The sequence below is a fragment of the Dreissena polymorpha genome, chromosome 5 (genome assembly GCF_020536995.1).
Source record: "Dreissena polymorpha isolate Duluth1 chromosome 5, UMN_Dpol_1.0, whole genome shotgun sequence".
In the NCBI taxonomy this organism is placed as follows: Eukaryota; Metazoa; Mollusca; class Bivalvia; order Myida; family Dreissenidae; genus Dreissena; species Dreissena polymorpha.
The window spans coordinates 108,346,503-108,374,121 of NC_068359.1; the positions used below are offsets into that span (position 1 = coordinate 108,346,503).

General features: G+C 39.1%; 1 protein-coding gene across 2 annotated transcripts in view; it reads left to right on the top strand.

Moving 5' to 3' along the window:
* Positions 1 to 27,371, top strand: part of LOC127831821 (neprilysin-like) — a 37,665-nt gene extending 10,294 nt beyond the window's left edge. For both annotated transcript variants that reach the window (XM_052356896.1, XM_052356895.1), the window contains exons 6-22: positions 638 to 852; positions 1,435 to 1,614; positions 2,813 to 2,923; positions 3,206 to 3,345; positions 4,569 to 4,662; positions 13,896 to 14,024; positions 14,506 to 14,604; positions 15,007 to 15,084; positions 15,515 to 15,618; positions 15,891 to 15,949; positions 16,282 to 16,333; positions 18,705 to 18,772; positions 20,590 to 20,720; positions 21,803 to 21,868; positions 23,954 to 24,052; positions 24,514 to 24,590; positions 26,593 to 27,371. In XM_052356896.1, coding sequence (XP_052212856.1) covers positions 638 to 852; positions 1,435 to 1,614; positions 2,813 to 2,923; positions 3,206 to 3,345; positions 4,569 to 4,662; positions 13,896 to 14,024; positions 14,506 to 14,604; positions 15,007 to 15,084; positions 15,515 to 15,618; positions 15,891 to 15,949; positions 16,282 to 16,333; positions 18,705 to 18,772; positions 20,590 to 20,720; positions 21,803 to 21,868; positions 23,954 to 24,052; positions 24,514 to 24,590; positions 26,593 to 26,692 — 1,802 coding nt within the window. In that variant the 3' untranslated portion in view covers positions 26,693 to 27,371. The remainder of the gene's footprint in view (positions 1 to 637; positions 853 to 1,434; positions 1,615 to 2,812; positions 2,924 to 3,205; positions 3,346 to 4,568; positions 4,663 to 13,895; positions 14,025 to 14,505; positions 14,605 to 15,006; positions 15,085 to 15,514; positions 15,619 to 15,890; positions 15,950 to 16,281; positions 16,334 to 18,704; positions 18,773 to 20,589; positions 20,721 to 21,802; positions 21,869 to 23,953; positions 24,053 to 24,513; positions 24,591 to 26,592) is intronic.
* The last annotated feature ends 248 nt before the right edge of the window (positions 27,372 to 27,619 follow it).

The window sequence follows — 27,619 nt, forward strand, 5'->3', positions numbered from 1 at the left end:
GGTTTCTACAAGTCGTACTTAAATTAACATTCAATTAAGTCAACTTTAAGCGATATAAAAAGCATTGGAAGTAAGCAGTTGTCATATTTTTTCTTTCAAAGAACAATACATGCACATCTTTTAATGTAACCTTAAAACCAATCAATTTTTATAAGTAATAACTACTAAGATTCCATTAATATGATATAGTTCATACACTGTTTTCAAACGCTGCATACTTGTATGATCCATAATTTCTTTTTTCATTTTTTGTCGGTAAGTATTACAAACAAGTCTTTAGTATGTTAGATATATATGGTTACAAGAACAGACATCATAAAACCACTTGGATGTTCGTACTTATGAACTTGTTTACTAAAATGCAAATTATTTGAAAAATCAGAAAATATATCAAGCTCATTCCTGTTTGGTTAACTATAACACTATATTACTATATATAAATAACTGCTATTATTATATCTTGTAAAACATGACACTTACAGTGATACTTTGTGTTCTCTTTAAAGCATTCTCAGAATTTTCTTATTTGTATAAAATAGTATACTTGTTGTAATATACAATCATGAATAGTAGATACCATGTTCGCCTTCTTTTCGTTATATGTGTGCATTTGAACGGGTGTACTTCGATTCTCCAGCAACTATCGAGACTCTCGGCGAGAGTGTGATCACACCCCTAATGAACGAGTTCGGCGGCTGGCCGGTCCTGGGTACAAACCCCGGTGGTAACTGGAACGAGGGCGCATTCAGTCTGACTCGCTTGTTGACGTCACTGGTCAAGTACAGTAACGAGCCACTCATCAGCATTTACGTGAGCTCGGACGTAAAAGACTCGGAAAATCACATAATATACGTGAGTTTACAATATGTAATACTGTACTATTGAACATTCGGTCGCGCAATCATATGTGGATGTATTGCTTTCATTTTAGTAAAGAGTGTTTTGTTCAATGAAAATTAATAAATAAATTTAAATTTATTGCTGTACATGTATAATAAATATGCTACGAAAACACCGTGTGTTTTTAGATTTGGCTACACATTGCATACATCCAGTGGTGTATCAGAGTTTATCCAGTACCTAACGCCATGTCTTCACCGTACCTATACAAAATATAAATATTATATGTGCAGTTCGTTAGCTTGGCTTTTTTTTCTAATGGTATGGACTACATATTGTATGCAAGGTTTCTTCTATATTACTATCGTTTTTACGCAAATAAATGCCTTTATTTAAAATACTAAGATGTTAATGCCTAGCGTCTAGAAAAAAGGCCTAAGCAAACAGCGTAGACCCGGAATTTCTGTAAGAAATATTCTTAATATAGAAATAAATATACTAGACACCCCTAACTTTGGAAATAAATTGATCCAATATAGAAGGATGGGAAAGTCCACTAGGCATAAAAGAATTATATCCATTATGGGTCTTCAGCTGGACCAGCCTGAATTCGGCCTCCCAGGTCGCCTGTACTACCTGGATCCAAAACTGACACACATGCGCGACGCGTACGTCAAACTGGCAACGGCAGTGGCTAAGCTGCTGGGAGCGGATAATGCGACAGCCTGGGCGGACATGGGTCGCATGCTGGAACTCGAGACCGACATAGCGAACGTATGAATGTATCCCGTATATTTATTTTGAAATCAAGATATACATCATCAACAAAAACAAAAGCAACAGAAAAAAACAGACAGAAACACTTTTAAGCAATGAAGCTTTCACATGCGCACTGCCTATATAAATCCTTGAATTTTGTATCGAAATTAACGTATAACAAACAGAAAGTTCACGGAAAGCCCGCTTAAATGTATTGAGTAAAGAAATATCCATTCTCCAGCTTAGGCATTATAACCAGGTTTTTCTAAGGAAAAAACTGGTTAATAGATTGGTGAATGTCGACGGGCGGGCGGGCCAATTCTTCCGAGCGCAACTCCTCCTTCATTTCTCAACGGATTTTAATGAAACTTTCACAAAATGATTGTCACCAAGTGCCCTGGCGCTTAATGTCGGGATTTTATGATTCGGTCGAAATCAAGGTCGCCACGAGTAAAAAAAGATTAAATTTTACACAAGGGGGTAACTAGGAACAATTAGTAACAATGCACACTTTGAATTGTCTCCCTTTATCATACTTTTTTCAAATTAAAAACCTGGTTTTGTGACAATTGTGTCCTTTGTTCTATAAAATATTGTCTTTACTTCGTCCCAAGAAACTTATCTTGTAGTCGTATAGCCTCTATTCAAACAAAATCATTGAAACCGCGTTTCGCTTCCATAACAAGGGAAAGAAAGACGTAATTTGTAGCTGATTATATTACATCAATGCATCATACGTATGATTTTTCGAGGGACCATACCTGCTATTCTCTTATCTCCCTATAACTGTAGATGTTATATAATGCAAATGCCAAGCTCTGAATATTTGCAACTTGTAGGATAATTATAATTGAAAGCTATTCATAATTGTAACTTGGAAATAGAAAATAAAACTAATGCATAAATGTAGTTATAATGCACAGATACATACAAACACATTATCTTTATATTTAAAAAAATGCACTATTCGTTATTGGCCTATAACCTAGGCAATTAACCACTACCACTTTTCGTTATTGGCCTATAACCTAGGTCTTAATGCTCTCCGAGTCGTTTATGCAATAACATACGAGTTTTGCTTAATAAAGCCTAACATATGTGTTTGTTTATTATTTTCCTATAAAAAATTAATTCATAATTAGCAGTAAAATGTTGCTAAGTAATAGCCATGAGAAAAGAGCATTTCAATGACATCGGTATATCTAACCGGTAGATCTCCATGGCGGCGGAAGACAGACGTGATAATGAGGCTCTGTACAATAAGATGCAGATAGGGCAAATGGCGGCCAACCTTTCACAGCCGGCTTCAGCAGCCAAAATACAGGTGAGAATCTCAATTCCTGGCTAATACATGTACATATTCTGAAAAGACGATGTCAGCTATGATACGTGTTTTTAAGACGATGCAATCTACGATATATGTCGTTTAGGGATTTCAATTACGACATATGTTGTTAATACGAGTCTAGCTACGGTGTATGTTGAGAGCATGGTATAACTACTAACGATGTTGTTAAGAGCATGTAAGAAACGATTGATATTGTAAAGGAAAACGATTGTTGCTACCATTTTTACTCAAGGCCCTGGTGTTTTGCACATGCTTTAGTTCGACTGGCTGCAGTACATCCGGGGCGTTCTTGACCTTGATGGTGTCAAAGTTGCTGTTAATGAGAGCGAGCCAGTGGTGGTACGGGCCGTGCCGTACTTCCAGAAGTTGTTTGCTGTGTTAGAGAAGTACGAAAAAAGGTATGTATACATTTTATCACTTACATGTTCATAACTCCATACTCATATTAATAGAGATTGCATTAACAGCGGAGTCTGCATCCGGCAATTTGCATGCCCGGAACAAACATATTTTCCGTATCTGTACCTACTTAATAAAGAGGAAATCTACCAAATGATAAATCGTATGTCAGTTTATTGATAAACATGGGTATAATGAACGCCGGTATAAACCAAACAGCTGTTTTTATGAATGGCCACACGAGCCATGTTTTTTGTGTGTTCACTGTTCAGTGGTATCATCATCGGGATAGTATCGGTTGAAAACGTAATTGTATTTTAAACGCTAGCAGAGAAGACTAGTGTAGAGGAAAAACAGTTAACCCATTTATGCATAGTGGACTCTCCCATCCTTCCAAATCGGATCAATTCATTTCCAAAATTAAATATGTGTAGAATATTAATTTCTATATTAAGAATATTTCTTACAGAAATTCCTTTAAGCAAACAGCGCAGACCCTGATGAGACGCCGCATCATGCGGCGCCTCATCTGGGTCTATGCTGTTTGCCAAGGCCTTTTTTCTGGACGCTAGGCATAAATGGGTTAAGCTACTAAAAAATGAATGTATGTTTTATCTTTAGGAGCACTGACTTGAATAAAGTCACCAATCTACAATATGATTCCGAAAAAAATCGAAATTGCTTCTATTTCACAAGCGTTTCTCTCGATAAATCTTTACCTTTCTCAACAAACAGTTAATTATTCACAATAGATTCTCTTATGCATACACACAAATCCTTCATTGATTGATCCGCTGTGTGTTCCATGTAAATAATATAAATACATTTTTGAAATCGACAGAATAAGATGCCAAGCAAACTGTATCACAAACCTATGAAATTATGCAAAGCTGAAGCATTTGAATCTGCATCGGCACATGTGGAATAAATCGATTATTATCTTATTGGTCGTGTTTAAGTTGGATCTCTTTCTTGTCGTTTCTTCTTATATCACCGATAACTGGAAAACTCATTTCTCCGCGAGCGAAACGGAAGACTAATACATCGATTGTATTACTGGTTCATTGCCTTTAGAATAAAGAAACAATTCCTCCAATGCAGATGTCCGAACAAAACTAATAAACCATATTTTCAATATTCTAACGCTGCTTGAATTTAATATTTCTTGAACATATATTTCGTTGTTTTTCTGTATCTCCACAAGTGATTGACTTCGTTTTAGGGAAATCGCTAACTACGTGGTATGGGCAATTATGATGAACAGGATCAACAACCTGCCCAAGCGTTTCACCGACCTCGTACAGGACTATAACGAGGTAAGTCAACAATCTGCACAAGCGTTTAACCGACCTCGCACAGGACTATAATGAGGTAAGTCAACAATCTGCCCAAGCGTTTTACCGACCTCGTACAGGACGATAACGAAGTAAGTCAACAATCTGCTCATGCGCTTAACCAACCTCGTACACGACTATAACGAGGTAAGTAAACAATCTGCTCAAGCGTTTTACCGACCTCGTACAGGACTATACCAAGGTAAGTCAACAATCTGCTCAAGCGTTTCACTGACCTCGTACACGACTATAACGAAGTAAGTCAACAATCTGCACAAGCGTTTAACCGACCTCGCACAGGACTATAACGAGGTAAGTCAACAATCTGCTCAAGCGTTTTACCGACCTCGTACAGGACTATACCAAGGTAAGTCAATAATCTGCCCAAGCGTTTCACCGACCTCGTACAGGACTATAACGAGGTAAGTCAATAATCTGTCCAGTGTCCAAGCGTTTCACCGACCTCGTACACGACTATAACGAGGTAAGTCAATAATCTGTCCAAGCGTTTTAACGACCACATACAGGACCATAACGAGGTAAGTCAACAATCTGCACAAGCGTTTCGCTGACCTCGTACAGGACTATAACGAGGTAAGTCAACAATCTGCACAAGCTTTTTACGGATATCGTAAATGACTTTAACAAAATAAGTCAACAATCTGCCCAAGCTTTTTACTGAACCCGTACACGACTATACCGAGGTAAGTCAACAATCTGACCAAAAGCACTTCCGACGTCGTACATGACTATGACGAGGTCAGTCAACAATCTACCAATGCGTTTCACCGACCTCGTACAGGAAAATACCGAAGACAGTCAACAATCTGCCCAAGCGTTTCACTGACCTCGTACTCGACTATAACGTGGTAAATCAACAATGAGTCCAAGCGTTTCACCGAACTCGTACACGACTATAACGAAGTTAGTCAACAATCTGCTCAAACGTTTCACTGACCTCGTACACGACTATAACGTAGTAAGTCAACAATGTGCCCAAGCGTATCACTGACCTCGTATACGACTAAGACGAGGTAAGTCAACAATCTGCATACTAGTAATCGCTTCAGTGACCTCGTATACAACTATTACAGGGTAAGTCAGCAATGAGTCCAAGCGTTTCACCGACCTCGTACAGGACCATAACGAGGTAAGTAAACAATCTGCCCAAGCGTTTTACCGACCTCGTACAGGACTATAACGAAGTAAGTCAACAATCTGCCCAAACGTTCCACCGACCTCGTACAAGACTATAACGAGGTAAGTTAACAATCTGCTCAAGCGTTTCACCGACCACGTACAGAACTATAACGTGGTTAGTCAACAATCTGCTCAAGCGTTTTACCGACCTCGTACACGACTATAACGAAGTAAGTCAACATTCTGTCCAAGCGTTTTACCGACCTCGTACACGACTATAACGAGGTAAGTCAACAATCTGCTCAAGCGTTTCACCGACCTCGTACACGACTATAACGAGGTAAGTCAACAATCTGCTCAAGCGTATCACTGACCTTGTACACGACTATAACGAGGTAAGTCAACAATCTGCTCAAGCGTATCACTGACCTCGTACACGACTATAACGAGGTAAGTCAACATTCTGCCCAAGCGTTTTACCGACCTCGCACACGACTATAACGAGGTAAGTCAACAATCTGCTCAAGCGTTTCACTGACCTCGTATACGACTATAACGAAGTAAGTCAACAATCTGCCCAAGCGTTTTACCGACCTCGTACAGGGCTATCACGGGGTAAGTCAACAATCTGCTCAAGCGTTTCACCGAGCTCGTACAAGACCATAACGAGGTAAGTCAACAATCTGCTCAAGCGTTTTACCGACCTCGTACACCACTATAACGAGGTAAGTCAACAATCTGCTCAAGCGTTTAACCGACCTCGTACACGACTATAAAGAGGTAAGTCAACAATCTGCCCAAGCATTTTACCGACCTCGTACACGACTATACCGAGGTAAGTCAATAATCTGTCCAAGCGTTTTACCGACCTCGTACACGACTATAACGAGGTTAGTCAACAATCTGCTTAAGCGTTTCACCGACCTCGTACAGGACTATACCGAGGTAAGTCCATTATCTGTCCAAGCGTTTTACCGACCTCGTACACGACTATAAAGAGGTAAGTCAACAATCTGCCCAAGCGTTTTACCGACCTCGTACAGGACTATAATGAAGTAAGTCAACAATCTGCTCAAGCGTATCACTGACCTCGTATACGACTATAACGAGGTAAGTCAACAATCTGCCCAAGCGTTTTACCGACCTCGTACACGACTATAACGAGGTAAGTCAACATATCTGCCCAAGCGTTTTACCGACCTCGTACAGGACTATAACGAGGTAAGTGAACAATCTGCTCAAGCGTTTTACCGACCTCGTACACGACTATAACGAGGTAAGTCAACAATCTGCTCAAGCGTTTTACCGACCTCGTACACGACTATAACGAGGTAAGTCAACAATCTGCCCAAGCGTTTTACCGACCTCGTACACGACTATAAAGAGGTAAGTCAACAATCTGCTCAAGCGTTTTACCGACCTCGTACACGACTATAACGAGGTAAGTCAACAATCTGCTCAAACGTTTCACTGACCTCGTATTCGACTATGATGCCGTTAGTCAACAATCTGCTCAAACGTTTCACTGACCTCGTACACGACTATAACGTAGTAAGTCAACAATGTGCCCAAGCGTATCACTGACCTCGTATACGACTAAGACGAGGTAAGTCAACAATCTGCATACTAGTAATCGCTTCAGTGACCTCGTATACAACTATTACAGGGTAAGTCAGCAATGAGTCCAAGCGTTTCACCGACCTCGTACAGGACCATAACGAGGTAAGTAAACAATCTGCCCAAGCGTTTTACCGACCTCGTACAGGACTATAACGAAGTAAGTCAACAATCTGCCCAAACGTTCCACCGACCTCGTACACGACTATAACGAGGTAAGTTAACAATCTGCTCAAGCGTTTCACCGACCACGTACAGAACTATAACGTGGTTAGTCAACAATCTGCCCAAGCGTTTTACCGACCTCGTATAGGACTATAACGAGGTAAGTCAACAATCTGCCCAAGCGTTTTACCGACCTCGTACACGACTATAACGAGGTAAGTCAACAATCTGCTCAAGCGTTTCACTGACCTCTTATACGACTATTACGAAGTAAGTCAACAATCTGCCCAAGCGTTTTACCGACCTCGTACAGAACTATAACGTGGTTAGTCAACAATCTGCCCAAGCGTTTTACCGACCTCGTATAGGACTATAACGAGGTAAGTCAATAATCTGCCCAAGCGTTTTACCGACCTCGTACACGACTATAACGAGGTAAGTCAACAATCTGCTCAAGCGTTTCACTGACCTCGTATACGACTATAACGAAGTAAGTCAACAATCTGCCCAAGCGTTTTACCGACCTCGTACAGGGCTATCACGGGGTAAGTCAACAATCTGCTCAAGCGTTTCACCGAGCTCGTACAAGACCATAACGAGGTAAGTCAACAATCTGCTCAAGCGTTTTACCGACCTCGTACACCACTATAACGAGGTAAGTCAACAATCTGCTCAAGCGTTTAACCGACCTCGTACACGACTATAAAGAGGTAAGTCAACAATCTGCCCAAGCATTTTACCGACCTCGTACACGACTATACCGAGGTAAGTCAATAATCTGTCCAAGCGTTTTACCGACCTCGTACACGACTATAACGAGGTTAGTCAACAATCTGCTTAAGCGTTTCACCGACCTCGTACAGGACTATACCGAGGTAAGTCCATTATCTGTCCAAGCGTTTTACCGACCTCGTACACGACTATAAAGAGGTAAGTCAACAATCTGCCCAAGCGTTTTACCGACCTCGTACAGGACTATAATGAAGTAAGTCAACAATCTGCTCAAGCGTATCACTGACCTCGTATACGACTATAACGAGGTAAGTCAACAATCTGCCCAAGCGTTTTACCGACCTCGTACACGACTATAACGAGGTAAGTCAACATATCTGCCCAAGCGTTTTACCGACCTCGTACAGGACTATAACGAGGTAAGTGAACAATCTGCTCAAGCGTTTTACCGACCTCGTACACGACTATAACGAGGTAAGTCAACAATCTGCTCAAGCGTTTTACCGACCTCGTACACGACTATAACGAGGTAAGTCAACAATCTGCCCAAGCGTTTTACCGACCTCGTACACGACTATAAAGAGGTAAGTCAACAATCTGCTCAAGCGTTTTACCGACCTCGTACACGACTATAACGAGGTAAGTCAACAATCTGCTCAAACGTTTCACTGACCTCGTATTCGACTATGATGCCGTTAGTCAACAATCTGCCTAATCGCTTCAGTGACGTCGTACAGGACTATGACGAGGTAAGTCAACAATCTGCTCAAGCGTTTCACCGACCTCGTACACGACTATAACGAGGTAAGTCAACATTCTGCCCAAGCGTTTTACCGACCTCGCACACGACTATGCCGAGGTAAGTCAATAATCTGTCCAAGCGTTTTACCGACCTCCTACACGACTATAACGAGGTAAGTCAACAATCTGCTCAAGCGTTTCACCGACCTCGTACACGACTATAACGAGGTAAGTCAACAATCTGCTCAAGCGTTTTACCGACCTCGTACACGACTATAACGAGGTAAGTCAACAATCTGCTCAAGCGTTTTACCGACCTCGTACACGACTATAACGAAGTAAGTCAACATTCTGTCCAAGCGTTTTACCGACCTCGTACACGACTATAACGAGGTAAGTCAACAATCTGCTCAAGCGTTTCACCGACCTCGTACACGACTATAACGAGGTAAGTCAACAATCTGCTCAAGCGTATCACTGACCTTGTACACGACTATAACGAGGTAAGTCAACAATCTGCTCAAGCGTATCACTGACCTCGTACACGACTATAACGAGGTAAGTCAACATTCTGCCCAAGCGTTTTACCGACCTCGCACACGACTATAACGAGGTAAGTCAACAATCTGCTCAAGCGTTTCACTGACCTCGTATACGACTATAACGAAGTAAGTCAACAATCTGCCCAAGCGTTTTACCGACCTCGTACAGGGCTATCACGGGGTAAGTCAACAATCTGCTCAAGCGTTTCACCGAGCTCGTACAAGACCATAACGAGGTAAGTCAACAATCTGCTCAAGCGTTTTACCGACCTCGTACACCACTATAACGAGGTAAGTCAACAATCTGCTCAAGCGTTTAACCGACCTCGTACACGACTATAAAGAGGTAAGTCAACAATCTGCCCAAGCATTTTACCGACCTCGTACACGACTATACCGAGGTAAGTCAATAATCTGTCCAAGCGTTTTACCGACCTCGTACACGACTATAACGAGGTTAGTCAACAATCTGCTTAAGCGTTTCACCGACCTCGTACAGGACTATACCGAGGTAAGTCCATTATCTGTCCAAGCGTTTTACCGACCTCGTACACGACTATAAAGAGGTAAGTCAACAATCTGCCCAAGCGTTTTACCGACCTCGTACAGGACTATAATGAAGTAAGTCAACAATCTGCTCAAGCGTATCACTGACCTCGTATACGACTATAACGAGGTAAGTCAACAATCTGCCCAAGCGTTTTACCGACCTCGTACACGACTATAACGAGGTAAGTCAACATATCTGCCCAAGCGTTTTACCGACCTCGTACAGGACTATAACGAGGTAAGTGAACAATCTGCTCAAGCGTTTTACCGACCTCGTACACGACTATAACGAGGTAAGTCAACAATCTGCTCAAGCGTTTTACCGACCTCGTACACGACTATAACGAGGTAAGTCAACAATCTGCCCAAGCGTTTTACCGACCTCGTACACGACTATAAAGAGGTAAGTCAACAATCTGCTCAAGCGTTTTACCGACCTCGTACACGACTATAACGAGGTAAGTCAACAATCTGCTCAAACGTTTCACTGACCTCGTATTCGACTATGATGCCGTTAGTCAACAATCTGCTCAAACGTTTCACTGACCTCGTACACGACTATAACGTAGTAAGTCAACAATGTGCCCAAGCGTATCACTGACCTCGTATACGACTAAGACGAGGTAAGTCAACAATCTGCATACTAGTAATCGCTTCAGTGACCTCGTATACAACTATTACAGGGTAAGTCAGCAATGAGTCCAAGCGTTTCACCGACCTCGTACAGGACCATAACGAGGTAAGTAAACAATCTGCCCAAGCGTTTTACCGACCTCGTACAGGACTATAACGAAGTAAGTCAACAATCTGCCCAAACGTTCCACCGACCTCGTACACGACTATAACGAGGTAAGTTAACAATCTGCTCAAGCGTTTCACCGACCACGTACAGAACTATAACGTGGTTAGTCAACAATCTGCCCAAGCGTTTTACCGACCTCGTATAGGACTATAACGAGGTAAGTCAACAATCTGCCCAAGCGTTTTACCGACCTCGTACACGACTATAACGAGGTAAGTCAACAATCTGCTCAAGCGTTTCACTGACCTCTTATACGACTATTACGAAGTAAGTCAACAATCTGCCCAAGCGTTTTACCGACCTCGTACAGAACTATAACGTGGTTAGTCAACAATCTGCCCAAGCGTTTTACCGACCTCGTATAGGACTATAACGAGGTAAGTCAATAATCTGCCCAAGCGTTTTACCGACCTCGTACACGACTATAACGAGGTAAGTCAACAATCTGCTCAAGCGTTTCACTGACCTCGTATACGACTATAACGAAGTAAGTCAACAATCTGCCCAAGCGTTTTACCGACCTCGTACAGGGCTATCACGGGGTAAGTCAACAATCTGCTCAAGCGTTTCACCGAGCTCGTACAAGACCATAACGAGGTAAGTCAACAATCTGCTCAAGCGTTTTACCGACCTCGTACACCACTATAACGAGGTAAGTCAACAATCTGCTCAAGCGTTTAACCGACCTCGTACACGACTATAAAGAGGTAAGTCAATAATCTGCCCAAGCATTTTACCGACCTCGTACACGACTATACCGAGGTAAGTCAATAATCTGTCCAAGCGTTTTACCGACCTCGTACACGACTATAACGAGGTTAGTCAACAATCTGCTTAAGCGTTTCACCGACCTCGTACAGGACTATACCGAGGTAAGTCCATTATCTGTCCAAGCGTTTTACCGACCTCGTACACGACTATAAAGAGGTAAGTCAACAATCTGCCCAAGCGTTTTACCGACCTCGTACAGGACTATAATGAAGTAAGTCAACAATCTGCTCAAGCGTATCACTGACCTCGTATACGACTATAACGAGGTAAGTCAACAATCTGCCCAAGCGTTTTACCGACCTCGTACACGACTATAACGAGGTAAGTCAACATATCTGCCCAAGCGTTTTACCGACCTCGTACAGGACTATAACGAGGTAAGTGAACAATCTGCTCAAGCGTTTTACCGACCTCGTACACGACTATAACGAGGTAAGTCAACAATCTGCTCAAGCGTTTTACCGACCTCGTACACGACTATAACGAGGTAAGTCAACAATCTGCCCAAGCGTTTTACCGACCTCGTACACGACTATAAAGAGGTAAGTCAACAATCTGCTCAAGCGTTTTACCGACCTCGTACACGACTATAACGAGGTAAGTCAACAATCTGCTCAAACGTTTCACTGACCTCGTATTCGACTATGATGCCGTTAGTCAACAATCTGCCTAATCGCTTCAGTGACGTCGTACAGGACTATGACGAGGTAAGTCAACAATCTGCTCAAGCGTTTCACCGACCTCGTACACGACTATAATGAGGTAAGTCAACATTCTGCCCAAGCGTTTTACCGACCTCGCACACGACTATGCCGAGGTAAGTCAATAATCTGTCCAAGCGTTTTACCGACCTCGTACACGACTATAACGAGGTAAGTCAACAATCTGCTCAAGCGTTTCACCGACCTCGTACACGACTATAACGAGGTAAGTCAACAATCTGCTCAAGCGTTTTACCGACCTCGTACACGACTATAACGAGGTAAGTCAACAATCTGCTCAAGCGTTTTACCGACCTCGTACACGACTATAACGAAGTAAGTCAACATTCTGTCCAAGCGTTTTACCGACCTCGTACACGACTATAACGAGGTAAGTCAACAATCTGCTCAAGCGTTTCACCGACCTCGTACACGACTATAACGAGGTAAGTCAACAATCTGCTCAAGCGTATCACTGACCTTGTACACGACTATAACGAGGTAAGTCAACAATCTGCTCAAGCGTATCACTGACCTCGTACACGACTATAACGAGGTAAGTCAACATTCTGCCCAAGCGTTTTACCGACCTCGCACACGACTATGCCGAGGTAAGTCAATAATCTGTCCAAGCGTTTTACCGACCTCGTACACGACTATAACGAGGTAAGTCAACAATCTGCTCAAGCGTTTCACCGACCTCGTACACGACTATAACGAGGTAAGTCAACAATCTGCTCAAGCGTTTCACCGACCTCGTACACGACTATAACGAAGTAAGTCAACAATCTGCTCAAGCGTATCACTGACCTTGTATACGACTATAACGAGGTAAGTCAACAATGTGCTCAAACGTTTCACTGATCTCGCTATGATGACGTTATTTAACAATCTGCCTAATCGCTTCAGTGACGTCGTACAGGACTATGACGAGGTAAGTCAACAATCTGCTCAAGCGTTTCACCGACCTCGCACAGAACTGTGACGAGGTCATTGCATGCTCTTTAACGGCTGCACCCAAGGTACGTATTTTCAATGTCATAAGTCGTCTTTCTATAATTGATTTGAGAATGAATGCAATGGATGCGTGACGTTGGTTTTATTTTGAATGAAAATTATGTATATATTTTTTGCATATCACTATTTTAGCATGGTCTTAACAAATGCCGTATCGATCGATTTTTTTGTAAATGCATGTGGCAAACGGAAATTTTTATTCGGAAATCACCCCAATGATCGATGTGCAACGTTCCTGTTATTAAAACGGTGACTTTTTTATTATGATTTTTTTATTTAAAATCACTTCTTTAAGATTCTTAAATGAATCTTTTCTGAAGTAAACAAACTATTTTTTCAAAACATTGCAATTCATATATCTCACATTTAACTTCAATAATAGTGTCTGTTAACTGACTCGGTAAAGAATCTAAATCAGAACCTAATCCTCGTTTTTAGGTGGTGTTTGGCCAAACGACATCTCGCGCCAGGTGGCGTCAGTGCGAGGACTACACCGTGGGGCAGATGGGCATGGCGGTGGGGCATATGTTCGTCCGAGAAACATTCGATGAGTCCGCTAAGGCAATTGTACGTACAAAGAGGTTACAGTTAAACCGGTCTCAGGCTCAACTGGTCTAAGTCGAACCGGTCATACGGACGTGTTTGAAAAGACACGAGTCGTAATGATTTGACAAATCATAAAACTAACGAAAATGCAGACTTGTTATGTCTGTTTACAAATAAACAATTTTCAGACAAACATCTCAATTATGCATGGTAGGCACTGTTTCATTTGATAACAAAACAAGTTAGAAAAGAGTCACAAACTCTTAAACGGCTATAATACTAGGCATTCATAATTATTATTGAAATCCTTCTAAAATAAATTTCCGACGATTTCAAATTATTACGAGAAGAACCGTCTCCACAACCTTTAGTAAGGGCATGTTTTGTTACGTAGGATCAGCATTGGCGATATATAGGAGTGTATTTTAGGCATCACTTAAACGTAAAAATTTAGTTTTATGCTTTTTTGTTTCAAATGTGTGGTGCAAACATCATCTTGTAGGCCCTGGATATGATCGATAACATTCGGAATGCTTTCAATGAGCTCCTGGATGAACTGGACTGGATGGACGGAAAAACAAAGGTGGCCGCCAGAGAGAAGGTACGATGCGCATTTACAGTGTACGATTATTTCACCTGTACGCGCCACTTATGATTAGCGTATTGTGCATAAGAGTTTTGAGCTCATGGGTTGCCAAACTGTTTCATCATAATGCAACTGGTACAATTTCTCCAGTTGCAGTTTCATTTATAAGTCGTTTTTCGTGGATGTTTATTGTATTATCATTTTGTTTTAAACTGAAAAATCGTTTTTATATATCATAATATCAGCCAGACGCCAACCGTCGCGCCTCTTGAAGGAACGGATATGCGCAAGTAAAGCATTTATAAAAAAAACACATTAATAATTTTGTAATTTTGAGTCACAATCGATGCCGAGCGTTACTTTAGCTTGAAGACGTGCCATTTTTTCCGAAACTGAAATGTCTGCAACTATGTGCAGGCTCGGGTCATGAAAAACTGGATTGGATACCCGGATGATGTGATTGCACCGGAGAAAATCAACAAACTGTATGAGAATGTAAGACCAAGTTTATTTAAAAAAAAAGAAGTCGAATTCATAAGAAGACAAGTTAGATTAATTTATCATTTATATTTTAGTGAAAATGACTTTTTTGTTTCCAATTTATGTATATATGAGTCGCGTTCTAAGAAAACTGGGTTTAATGCATGTGCGTAAAGTGTCATCCCAGATTAGCATGTGCAGTCCGCACAGGCTAATCAGGGACGACACATTCCGCTTTTATGGTATTTTTAGTTTCAAGGAAGTCTCGCCTTACCGAAAATCAAGTTTAGGCGGAAAGTGTAGTCCCTGATTAGCCTGTCTCATCTTAGCTGATTAGCCTGTGCGGACTGTTTAGGCTAATCTTGGACGACATTTTACGCACATGCATTATGCCCAGTTTTCTCAGAACAAGACACATATATATTGGTTCTTAATGTTTGTGCAGGTAACAATAGTTAAAGATAAGTACTTTGAAAATGTGCTCAACAACCTGAAGGGTGCCGCGGTCGTTGGCTTGAGGCCTTTACGGGAGAAATACGACAAGAACGTGTAAGTAAACTATGCGTATTTATAAGATATATATTATAGGTCGCTAACATCAACCCGATATTAGTTATTTGATCATGCAGTACACGCTTTATTTGTTTTCTATATACACGTTTGCTTTCGTTCGTTTTTGTACGTGATAAATGATAAAATAAGTGAAATATGCGTGTATCCATCTAAACCGATAGTAAGAATAGAGCTGTGGTCTGTCATTGGTATTGAGCTACAACGTATGCACATGCTCAATGATCATTGATTTCTTCGTGTACCAACAGCTGGACCACCCCACCTTCCACGGTTAACGCCTTCTACAACTCCATTCTCAATGCCATCAGTAAGTACCTGGGGCCTGATTCATGAGATATCGTTGTTAATAGTTATAAACGTTGAACACAGTTTTCTTTTCTTTTTTGAATTCTTTGTTCAACGTACATGTACTATGTAATTATGTGTATGACAAGCTTAAGTAAATGTTAATGACATGTTACCATCAACGCTGAGGATAGATCATATCAATAGCTTGTGAAAGAAGTTAGTAAACAACATATTTGCAATCGTTTATACCAGCCAGTCATTTTAAACGCTTTAAAAGTATATTGATTAATACTAATTTTGTTTGTCGTGCCTGTTTTTACTATAAATGGAAGTATGTTCTTCATGTTTCAGTGTTTCCTGCAGGCATATTGCAGCCACCTTTTTACAGCAAACATCAGCCTAAGTAATACATTAAGTCATGTTATTGATAATTTGGGTATGGTGTTTTTTTTTGTAAACAATATAATAACAAACGCATTTTTTAAAATAAAAATATAGGATCTGGTAAGAGTTGTCATATCATACCATATTTTAATAAACGAGTTTAGGAATTGTGTTAGTAAGCCAGCCTTTGGCGAGATTACTAACGAATTTCCTGGACGAGTTTAATAAAATATGGTATGAAATGACAACTAGTGTCAGATCTTTTTTATCACATGCTTTTAAATTAGCAAATTAAATAAATATTTGCGCAAGTTTAATAATAAATCCCAAATATTGTTTACATTTCGTGACATCATTTGACATTGCAACGTCATTTCAGCAAAATAACAAAATGCGATTGGTCAATGGAACGAAAATAAGCCAATGAAAACGCTTAAAAAGTATATTACACATGTGCAAGATCAAAATATTCGTAATGGTCATATTACATGGGAAACAGGGTATGGCATGTGATAAACTATATTTATACCTTTATATCACACATGACTTATGGGCTAATGCAATATAAAATACAAACTATTGGGCACTATTTCCGTTTTTCACAGTGTGAAAGCTGACCTGTATTAATCGACCGGGAAAGTGGACTACTTAATTGTCTCACTTTCCTAACGTTCTGTGCGACATTGTATTGGAACCACCGTTCTTGTTAAGACGAGCCCCATACACTTTCTGAAATGTGTACGTCATACGATGTATTCATGTGCGTCTTTTCAAAGCATGTAATATGTATACATTTTATGCAAATGTACCAGTTTCAAATCAAATCGTTGTTTCCAATGTTTTTTCGTAGCGAGGTATATAATTAACAGAATATTACACGACTGTGGTCCTCCGCTAAATTGCTTGTACTCGTTAATTATGTGATATCGAATTGCACTCGCCCCAATCATTGCGTCTATAAAATACTGTTTGGACCATCGTGATTACACATTAAAATCCAGAGGGCGACGATGCGATAGTGCGATAGTACGATGGCGACAATACGATAGTACGATGGCGACAATTCAATAGTACGATGGCGACAATGCAATAGTGCGATTGCGACAACGCGATAGTACGATGACGGCAATTCGACATTGCGACAATACGATGGCGACAATTCGATAATATGATTGCTACAATGCGATAATACGATGACGAGAGTACGATAACGCGACAGTACGATGGCGACAATGCGATAGTCATATCGTACTGTCGCCATCGTATAATCGAATTGACGCCATCGTTCTATCGCGTTATTGTACTGTCGTCATCGTATTATCGCATTGTCGCCATAGTACTATCGCACTGTCTTCATCGTAATGTCGTACTATTGTCGTCATCGTACTGTCGCATTGTCGTCTTTCGCCTTCCGGTACACATGCGCACATCGTATTCTTTCCTAGATGGAACCACTTTTAAAAATACTTTACAGTTCGGCATATAATTTGTCACCGATCGGGTTTTAGTCTTATTTCATTATAACTGCAACCTCTTTCAAAGAACATATTTATAAAGTCATCCATTTTGTTTCTGCGATTAGAATAGTTTGTGTACCGGAATGTGATAGTCGACAATGCGATAGAACGATGGCGACAATGCGATAGTGCGATAATAAGATGACGACAGTGCGACAATACGATTGCGACAGAGCGATAGTACGATGGCGACAATGCGATATCGCGATAATACGATTACGACGGTGCGACAATACAATGGCGACAATGCGATAGTACGATGGCGACATTACGACAACGCGATAGTACGATGTCGACAATGCGATAGTACGATGGCGACAATGCGACAACGCGATAGTAGCACTTTCGTACTATCGCATTGTCGCCATCGTACAATCGCATTTTCGCCATCGTACTATCGCATTATCGCCATCATACTATCGCATTGTCGCACTCTGGATTTTAATGTGTAACTACGATAGCCCTAACGGTATTCCGTAATACAACCCACCAGTCAATGTGTCATGTAATATTTCATGAACGTGTGTAAAGATAGTCTATTTACGAGTTTCCACATTTATTTTCTTTCGTAAAATAAGGCCACTGACCTAAAATACACGTTAATATAAAATAGAACATCAAACAAACAGCAGAGATGAACAAGGGATCGTACCAAAATATTTCCGAAATTATCTTTGATTTTATGGCTGCTTTAATAATCACTATAAATAGAATCCAAATAATCGCACAGTACATCATCGATATAATCTATTGTTCTGCTAAAACAATTCCCGGACAAAATAATATTTTGATACTAAATTATTTTGATAATGCTTTATTTTGATAATTAAGCATTTTTTTCTTCAAGTATTTATATTACTGTTATTTTTTCAGGTCCATGAATTTCGGCGGTATAGGTGTTGTTATCGGTCACGAGATTACGCACGGCTTCGACGATAGGGGTGAGTATTCTTCACAGCGAGTCCATTGAGAGATAACCTCAAGATTGTTGTTTGAATAAAGCCTGTTTTTTTTAAACGAACGAATGTATAATGTTTCTGAAAACAGTCAAGTTTTTTACTCATACAACAAAGTTGTAAGGGATGGGAATATACTGGTTTCAGGTTGCCCGTGTGGCCGTCTTGCCGGATTCCCGTATGTTATAATTAAAAAAATAATTCTACTAGAGCCATTATTATAGCTTCTATGTGTTTAAAGTTATCCCCCTTTGTTTATTTTGATATTAAAGTTTGTCCGGAGAATACCATAAGAGGTATCAGTAGCAAACATCATTTATATATATCGTATATCGTATTAAGGTGTCGTGCATTGCATGAGAACCATATTAAGCGCTTGCTCCCATATTTTTAGATGTATCGCCCTTTGTAAAGTGTTATACTTCATTTGTGCCCAGATAATGTATTAAACACTGACAGAGGTGTCAGCATCAAACTTTATTAGTATATATACCTCATTGAGAGTATATACAGGTCACAAGTGCCATAACTTTTGCTTCTATAATTTTAGAGTTATTATTGTCCTTTATGTATCCTTACATAAAAATGTTGGCTAGTGCACACCTCAAAATCTTAAAGAGGTATAAACGTGAAACTTAATCTGGAGATATAACAAGTCGTATTTTGGGGAAGTGCAGTGCTTAAGATCAATAACTCAGTCTGCCACATTGTAGAGTTAATGCACTTAATGTAAGATTGTATACTCATTTTTTCGGAGTATTTCTTGACGACAATTATTAGCGATATCAACTAGAAACTTTATGATTGTAGTACAAAAACTCTCATACACATTCATTTTCAACCGGACATACGTTTTATGTAAATACTTTGCTTCCGGTGAAATGTTTTTTTGTTTTTTTTTTCAACGAACCAAGAAAATAAGATATAACTCGTAAATCTATAAAGAATGTTTAGTCTTTTCCATTTTTATATAACAAAATATCTTTCAATATTAATATTGAAAGCAACAAATCCAGATATTAAATGCAAACTTCAAGATCTTATTGAGTGGATGCCCAGAGCACAAGAGCCATTACTCTTGCTTCAATATTTTGGGTTACTTCCATTTGCTAATTTTTGTACATTTGCATTTTGGAATATCCTTTAAACTATACGTGGTATCAACTTCAATTTTCAGGTAGATATATTTTGACGGAATTTACAGTGAGCACACAGTGAAGTATTCACAAAAGAGACTGTTAAAGTTTATTTTGTGCAAATGTTTTATTTTGGTTATCCCATATACACAAAATGTCAATACCCAAACAACGTTTATCTTAACATGAACAATGAGGCTGAGGAACATGCCCAGTGAAAGATTATTAAATATGGCAGCTAAGGTTTCCTCCGAGTAGTCCACACAAAACTCATGATCATTCACAAGTTGACTTAATTGTTAAACCAGTATAGACCTTTTAGATGGGCATTACAGCTACACTTTAAATTCGTTCAAACCTTCGTTGTTTGTGTAATCTAATTAGTCATGAGTTACACGTAATAACACGTAGGATCATCAGACTTTATGCTTGGCGTCTAGAAAAAAGGCATTGGCAAACAGCGTAGACCCAGATGAGACGCCGCATTATGCGGCGTCTCATCAGGGTCTGCGCTGTTTGCTTAAAGAAATTTCTGTAAGAAATATAGAAATAAATATACTAGACATCCCTAATTTTGAAAATAAATTGATCCAATTTTAACGGATGGGAGAGTCCACTAGGCATAAATGGGTTAAAAAGACCTCATGAGCTTCAAAATATTCGCAGGTCGGCAGTACGACAAAGACGGCAACCTGGCTCATTGGTGGGACGAGACGATCATCGGGAAGTTCAAGGCCAAGGCACAGTGCATCGTTAACCAGTACGGCAACTTCACCGTGTCAGAGGCCAACTTAAACGTAAGAATTTGCACAAGTCTGCACGCGTGAGTGACTTATCTTATGGTACAAACTTGCCCACCGGTTAGAATGTCCACGGGTCAGAGGATCATTAAACCCCAAGTGCTTTTGATTGATAGATCCAAGGCGTGACCCCACTTTTGTTCATGTGTGTGCGTTTTGTATGGACGTATATGCTTTGTCTAGTTTGTTTTGTGTCTCAATGTTTGGCAATTTGTTCCTTTCTATATATAAAGGAACATATTACATAATAAGGTTTCTCTGCCCTGATGGTGCTGCTGAAATATCACTTTATATGTATATGAATTCCAAGGTTTGCGTAAGCCATCATTGGAATGTAAGAATTTCAATAGATGTGAAGCATATATGAACGTAAAAATGTATATGACTTAATGGCCAGCCAAAATGGACCATAAGAAGCTCAACAGGTAAGTGACGAGCAAGACAATTGAAACGTCCATGTGTGAAAGTCTACTGTTAAAACCAAACGTGTCAGACAGATATCAACACAAGGGCGGTTAGAATTCCCGTCTGTCAGAGGTCACTCGCGCGGTAAAAATATCAACGTATTTACCAACGTCACTTCCAAAAAATGTTTAATGTAAATTCACTTGGGTTCTTTCCTGTTTTATTATTATTATTAATGTGTATGTTAATGTAATTTTATGCTCAATACAGATGAAGATTGTGGTCTTAATCTGTGAAGATAGTAATGTTGTTTTTATTATGTTCTCACTGTCTGAACTCCTATCTTATACACGATGCATTGCTGTATATGAATTTGTATATTTTATCTAATTAAAATCAACTCGTCATTCAAATCGTTTGATCACTACATATGACCGTGTATACTTTATCTAATTGAAATCAATTTTCCATTCAAATCTCTTGATCATCCACTGACAAACGGAATCTACCAGAACGAGCGTTACATTTGTATTTTAATTAGATTTATTTGATTAAACATTTTTTTCTATACTTCTTCGCATAATTTAGCTACCGAAAAAAAAACAAGTTCGCTAGCAATTTGATAACTTAATCATTGTCAGTGTTTATATCATTCAACCGTTTGCTGTTTTCAGGTTAATGGCATCAACACACAAGGTGAAAATATCGCCGATAATGGCGGCCTTAAACAAAGTTTCCGTGTAAGTTTTTCTCAACCTTGGACATTTCTCTATCGTGCAAGGTCCCAGAATATTATTTGAAAGTGGCATGTTGAGAACGAAGTTCCAGCGTTTATCAATGAATTAAAAAAAAGATACAAAGTGTAAATGTTTGCTGCTTAGTTAACGATTTGATCAGTGATGTTTACGTTGGATATAGATAACTCTTTCATTTGATGATGGCTAAATCGAAAATGTACTTTTCCATTATTTGACCGGAATAAAAATAAAAATTGGTTTATATTGAGTTTTGAAAAAGATATAACTAGTAGGACTTGTATTTGTAATTGTATAATGTTCTTGCACATTGAATTAAAAGCACGGGTTTTAAGATATATGGTTAACAAAACTTTTAACAAGGGGCATTACGCTTTTTGGTCGATTTCATAAAAATACTGATTTGTATCCCTTGATGTATTCGTTTGGCTCGATTGGTCATTGTCGGCTCAGGTACTGTACTCCGGGTACTCGTAAGTATACTTAAATGTACCTCTCTACGGAAAATATACCAACACGTTCCCGGCAAATTTAGACTGTACACGAGATTTAATCCCACCAAAAATGAAATGTCGTAAAACGCGCTACGGAATACGTTACATAATTCAAATCAAATAAACCTGTGACAACATCTTTTTTAGTTTGAATTTCGATCATATAGAGGTCATTTAACAAAGTATTGACATAAATATAACTGTTACTAATTTCAAAAAAATAGCTGACAACGACCAATTTAGCGGTTTTTTAGAAATCCCGGGTTTCGGTATATTTTCCGTACCTGTGGTTCATTTAAGTATACATGTAATTAAGAGTACCCGGGGTACATTTAAGAAGTACCCGAACCGACAATGACCAATCGAGCCTAACTTAAAGACAGGGATCTCAAAAACTGAAAAGAAAACCACCATATATTATAACATTGAGATTGCATCCACAACACGTACTTACTTTAAGGATTAAGCGGCTTATAGATATGCTTTATTCCGGAAAAAGGCAATATGCCCATCATTCCACATAACACAAGACAAAGAAATGAGCCGTGTTCTGAGAAAACTGGGCTTAATGCATGTGCGTAAAGTGTCATCCCTGATTAGCCTGTGCAGTCCGATTTTCGGTAAGAAGAGACTTCCTTGAAACTAAAAATACCATATCAGCGGAAAGTGTCGTCCCAGATTAGCCTGTGTGGACTGCACAGGCTAATCTGGGATGACACTTTACGCACATGCATTAAGTCCAGATTGCTCAGAACACGACTCAAATATATAACCTGTTGATGGTGAGGCATGTTACGTCATATTGGATATCTGCACATAGATATGGTACGTCATAGATACGACAACAAGTAGCTTTGGTGATAACAAACGTCTTATACCAGAATGATTGGGTTTTTCGGAGAACGATGTAAATTCCAGCTTAATGACATGGAATTATATATTAAAAAGTGTAAATTTAAATATGAACATTATATTTCGAATATATTTCAAATATATGTTATATGCTCCAAATAGGAAGAATTATATATTTGTGATTTCAATTAGAGGTAACAACTACATGCTCCGACATGATTCAAGCATGACATATTTACTGGATTTGTAAAATGAATATATAATTACAAGCAACTGCGTCATATAGAAGATGGGCAGATACTTTTTCGAGATTAACATATTTGTATGAAAAAGCCAAAACCAGTTTTTCATAATATATTATAATATGTAATTGATATGGTGTACAAATTAAATGTAAAATGTACAAATAATATTAATATAAAAAATCTATTTAAAAACGATTTCTGATAATTTGTGTCGTCCTATTTTATAAAAAGATCTACCAACAAATTTAAGTGAAGGTAGACTTTTTTTAAACAAACGATCAAATAGATGTTGGTGACTAGCATGTCGCTAATACAACGACACCTGGACTACATGCAAATTGAAGAAAGTGAATAAAACCACTGGCACTATGTAATTCTTCCATAATACATTGAAGCATTTGCGCCTCGCAACTTTAATGAGCGCGGTTCGATGTTTAGTAATGTCGAAATAACACATGCCGTCTCTGTGTTTAATGCAGGCGTACCGCCGGTGGGTGGAGTCCGTCGGCAAGGAGGAGCCGTTACTTCCGGGCCTCAACTACACACACAATCAACTGTTCTTCATCAACTTCGCTCAGGTATAGTAAAAGTGCATTTTCACTTTTTGGGATTTGGATAGATAACTTTCTTACGACGAATACTGTTTTTCCAGTATACAGGTATTCTATAAAGTGTTGAAATGTTCTTTCAATTTTCAATGTTTGAGACGCAGTGTGCTGGTGAGAAAAAAATAATATCAACATATTTCTGGGCAAATTAAACCGGATAACCACATTAACAAATGGTATTTTCAAATTGCAGAGGAATATTGTTTCCAGTGCCTTAATCTTTACTCTGTTTAACAATGTGCCTGAAATTACAGAGGCATGATAATGAATAAGTTCCACGGTAGCCTTCTGTTTGTCTAGAAAAGTAAATGTGTTAAATTACTCAACCAATTCATCCTTTTAATTTAACACTAAAATATTAAGCCCACATATCTTTTCGTCGAAATTGGCTTTGACGATTTAGCGTCTGCAAATGTGCTTCTACATTACAGATCTGGTGCAACAACATGCGACCCCAGGCGGCGATCAGCGCTATCAACACCGGCGTTCACAGCCCTGGGGAGTTCCGGTAAGTTACGCTCTACAGAGAATCACGTAATTCGATATTGTCTTTCGTCAAAATTTCATTTCTGTCACATTTTCTAATTGCTGCTAGTTTATGGGTTTTATAAGATGAATATGAGAATAATATGGCAGCTGTACATATTTTTCGTAAACAAATTGGTCTTTTTACTTATTTGGCGAGTGGCAAAATAGTCCCTTGTAACCTCATTCATTTCAGTAGTTGGTATACAAAATAGTCCCGACTCACCTCATTCATCTCTCACTTTTTACTTAGAAAGTAGTCCCAAGTCACCTCACATTAATATCAATAGTTGGCTCAGAAAATAGTCCCAAGTCACCTCATTGATCTCAGTTACTAGCTAAGGAAGAAGTCCCAAGTCAACTTGTTTGAGTCTCGTGATTAAGGCAAAGCTGATTTGAATTTATTCGGAAAACCTTTGGCGTAATTGATTACGTCAGCTTAATTCGCAAAACAATATTCATGCTTGTTATTGTTGAACACTGTCGCGTCCGAGACCTACTTTTTTGTAATTTGTTTAGAATGGTTTTCAGTTCTTAATGGCTTTTCAAAACCTGTCAACATACTTTCGTATGAGTTGAACATGAACGACACTGATTAATTACTTAATTTACATGTACATGCACTATATTTATGATAATGATGCCCGAAACAAAGTAGTACATTTGATACTGGCATGACATATGCTATAAATAATACTTTAAAGAAAAATAATCTTATTGTCAAGAACAGATATGGTGTAAATTATAACTTTGCCCTTCTAATAGCTATTAATGTCGATTTAAAATGGAAGAGTGATCACATGAATCTTCGTAAGTAAATGGAGACATTCGCAATAATAAAACAAGTTGCCCAGAAATGTTAGCCATGCGTCTCTTTCTGAGAATTATTTAACCCTACGCCTATACTTGATATGTGTAATACTTTAAAGTAAACATTTATTCTTAGTATGTTTTTACATATTCAAACCTGGCCGGAGAAAGACTCTGCACTCAGAACATATTTATCGTCGATTCGTCATTTTGGCGCTGCAACTACTAAAATGTACCCCGGTTACTCTTAAGTATTCTTAAATGTACCCCGGTAACGGAAAATATACTAAAAAGTACCCGGCTTATTAGACTGTCACCGAGTTTTATTTCCTCCCAAAATCCGTAAAAGGCGCGAACAAAACTCTCTTTCAACAAACCAGCCACAACATGCTTTTTTGAATATGAGTTTCGATAATATAGAGGCCGTTTTACAAAATATTGACCTAAATATGAACATAATTAATTTGATTTTTTTAGCCGAGAACGATAAATTAAGCGTTAGAATTCCCGTCTACGTTTTAGTATATTTTCCGTACACGGGTCACATTGAAGCATTCTTAAGAGTGCCTGGGGTACATTTTAGTAGTGGCAGCGCCAAAATGACAAATCGATGATAAATATGCATAATTATCTAGTCAAAACGTCATTTGGCTTAAAACTTACAACGTCATGAGTGAAACTCTGAAATACCATGGTATTCAATACTGTGTTGTCTACTGAGATAAAACACACGCAATCCAAATAAATGAGAGCTGATTTAAGGATTAAATGTAAACGCAAAATGTTGTTAGAATGTGTTTTGCAAGGTTAATCTTAAATGTAATGTTTCTTTGATACACCAGCGTCCGTTAAACTTTGTTTTAACCCATTTATGCCTAGCGTCTAGAAAAAAGGCCTTGGCAAACAGCGTAGACCCAGATGAGACGCCGCATGATGAGGCGTCTCATCAGGGTCTTCGCCGTTTGCTTAAAGGAATTCCTGTAAAAAATATTCTAAATATAGAAATAAATATACCAGACATCCCTAGTTTTGGAAATAAATTGATCCAATTTTGAAGAAAGGGAGAGTCCACTAGTCATAAATGGGTTAAACTTTGTTCTCGCGTCTCAATCCTGCCATTGCTACCCCCCTCCACCCCCCCAAAGGACTTCCGGCATTGCATTCGTCTTTTCAAGGGTGATCGGCACGCTACACAACTCGCCTGACTTTGCAGCGGCCTTCAAATGTTCCAACAAGCAGTACATGAACCCAGAAAAGAAGTGCTACGTGTGGTGATCTCGGGACCGAACTATATATATTGGTGTAAGATAATTATGAAGGCGATCCGGAAGTGTTCCGTTAAGTGATCGCGCACCTGAATGTAGAAAACAACTAACACACATGAACTATTGTACATAGTTTTCTGTAAATGTAAATACGTATCGATGTCATGCATTATATAGACGCTTCCCAACAGTGCTACGTGAAGTGATCGCAGATCGTAATGTATAAAACAACTTACTCAAAAGTAAAACGTGTTCTGAAGATGACATACGAATCTGTGAAAATGTCTTACAGCGAAAAAAAAGTTACATGTTATTTGTTTTGAGACGATTCCGTTCGGTTGCTTGTCATGATACTGCTTTGTTAAGACGTTTAAAACGTATGTTACTTTTAAACACGTTCTTGAACACGAACAACAAGCTTTCTATCATTGTCCATGATCGTTGCACAGGTATCATTCTAGAATAGAAAAGAAGTGTCCTTATATACGGAAACTGTGACTTCAATAGAAAACATCTTTATGTATCATATTTTACGCTATATCTCATTGTTGATTGTATATTTACACGTAAATATGTTAACGTATATTATAAACAAAATATCGTATTCGAGACATGTATATCGTATGTAGCAACATGACGCAATGTATATTTCTATTAGAATGGATTAAAAATAAACGTATGGTTATAAATTCTGATGCTCTAATAGCGCTCGTTTTCCTTTGGCATTATCCTAATTTTGTCACTTGAATGACCTTATCTCGTGACCGCGTGACATGTGGTTTACTGTCTATCGAAGTAAGCTTTTGTGTTAAAGTGGTCCCAGCCAGTGTTTGGCTGGTGCTTACCCTACCGGACCGCGGCACCCCCATCACCGCCTCCACACGACACAAGACCACACACACACATTTGAACTATTTCTAAAAAAACTTAATAGCTT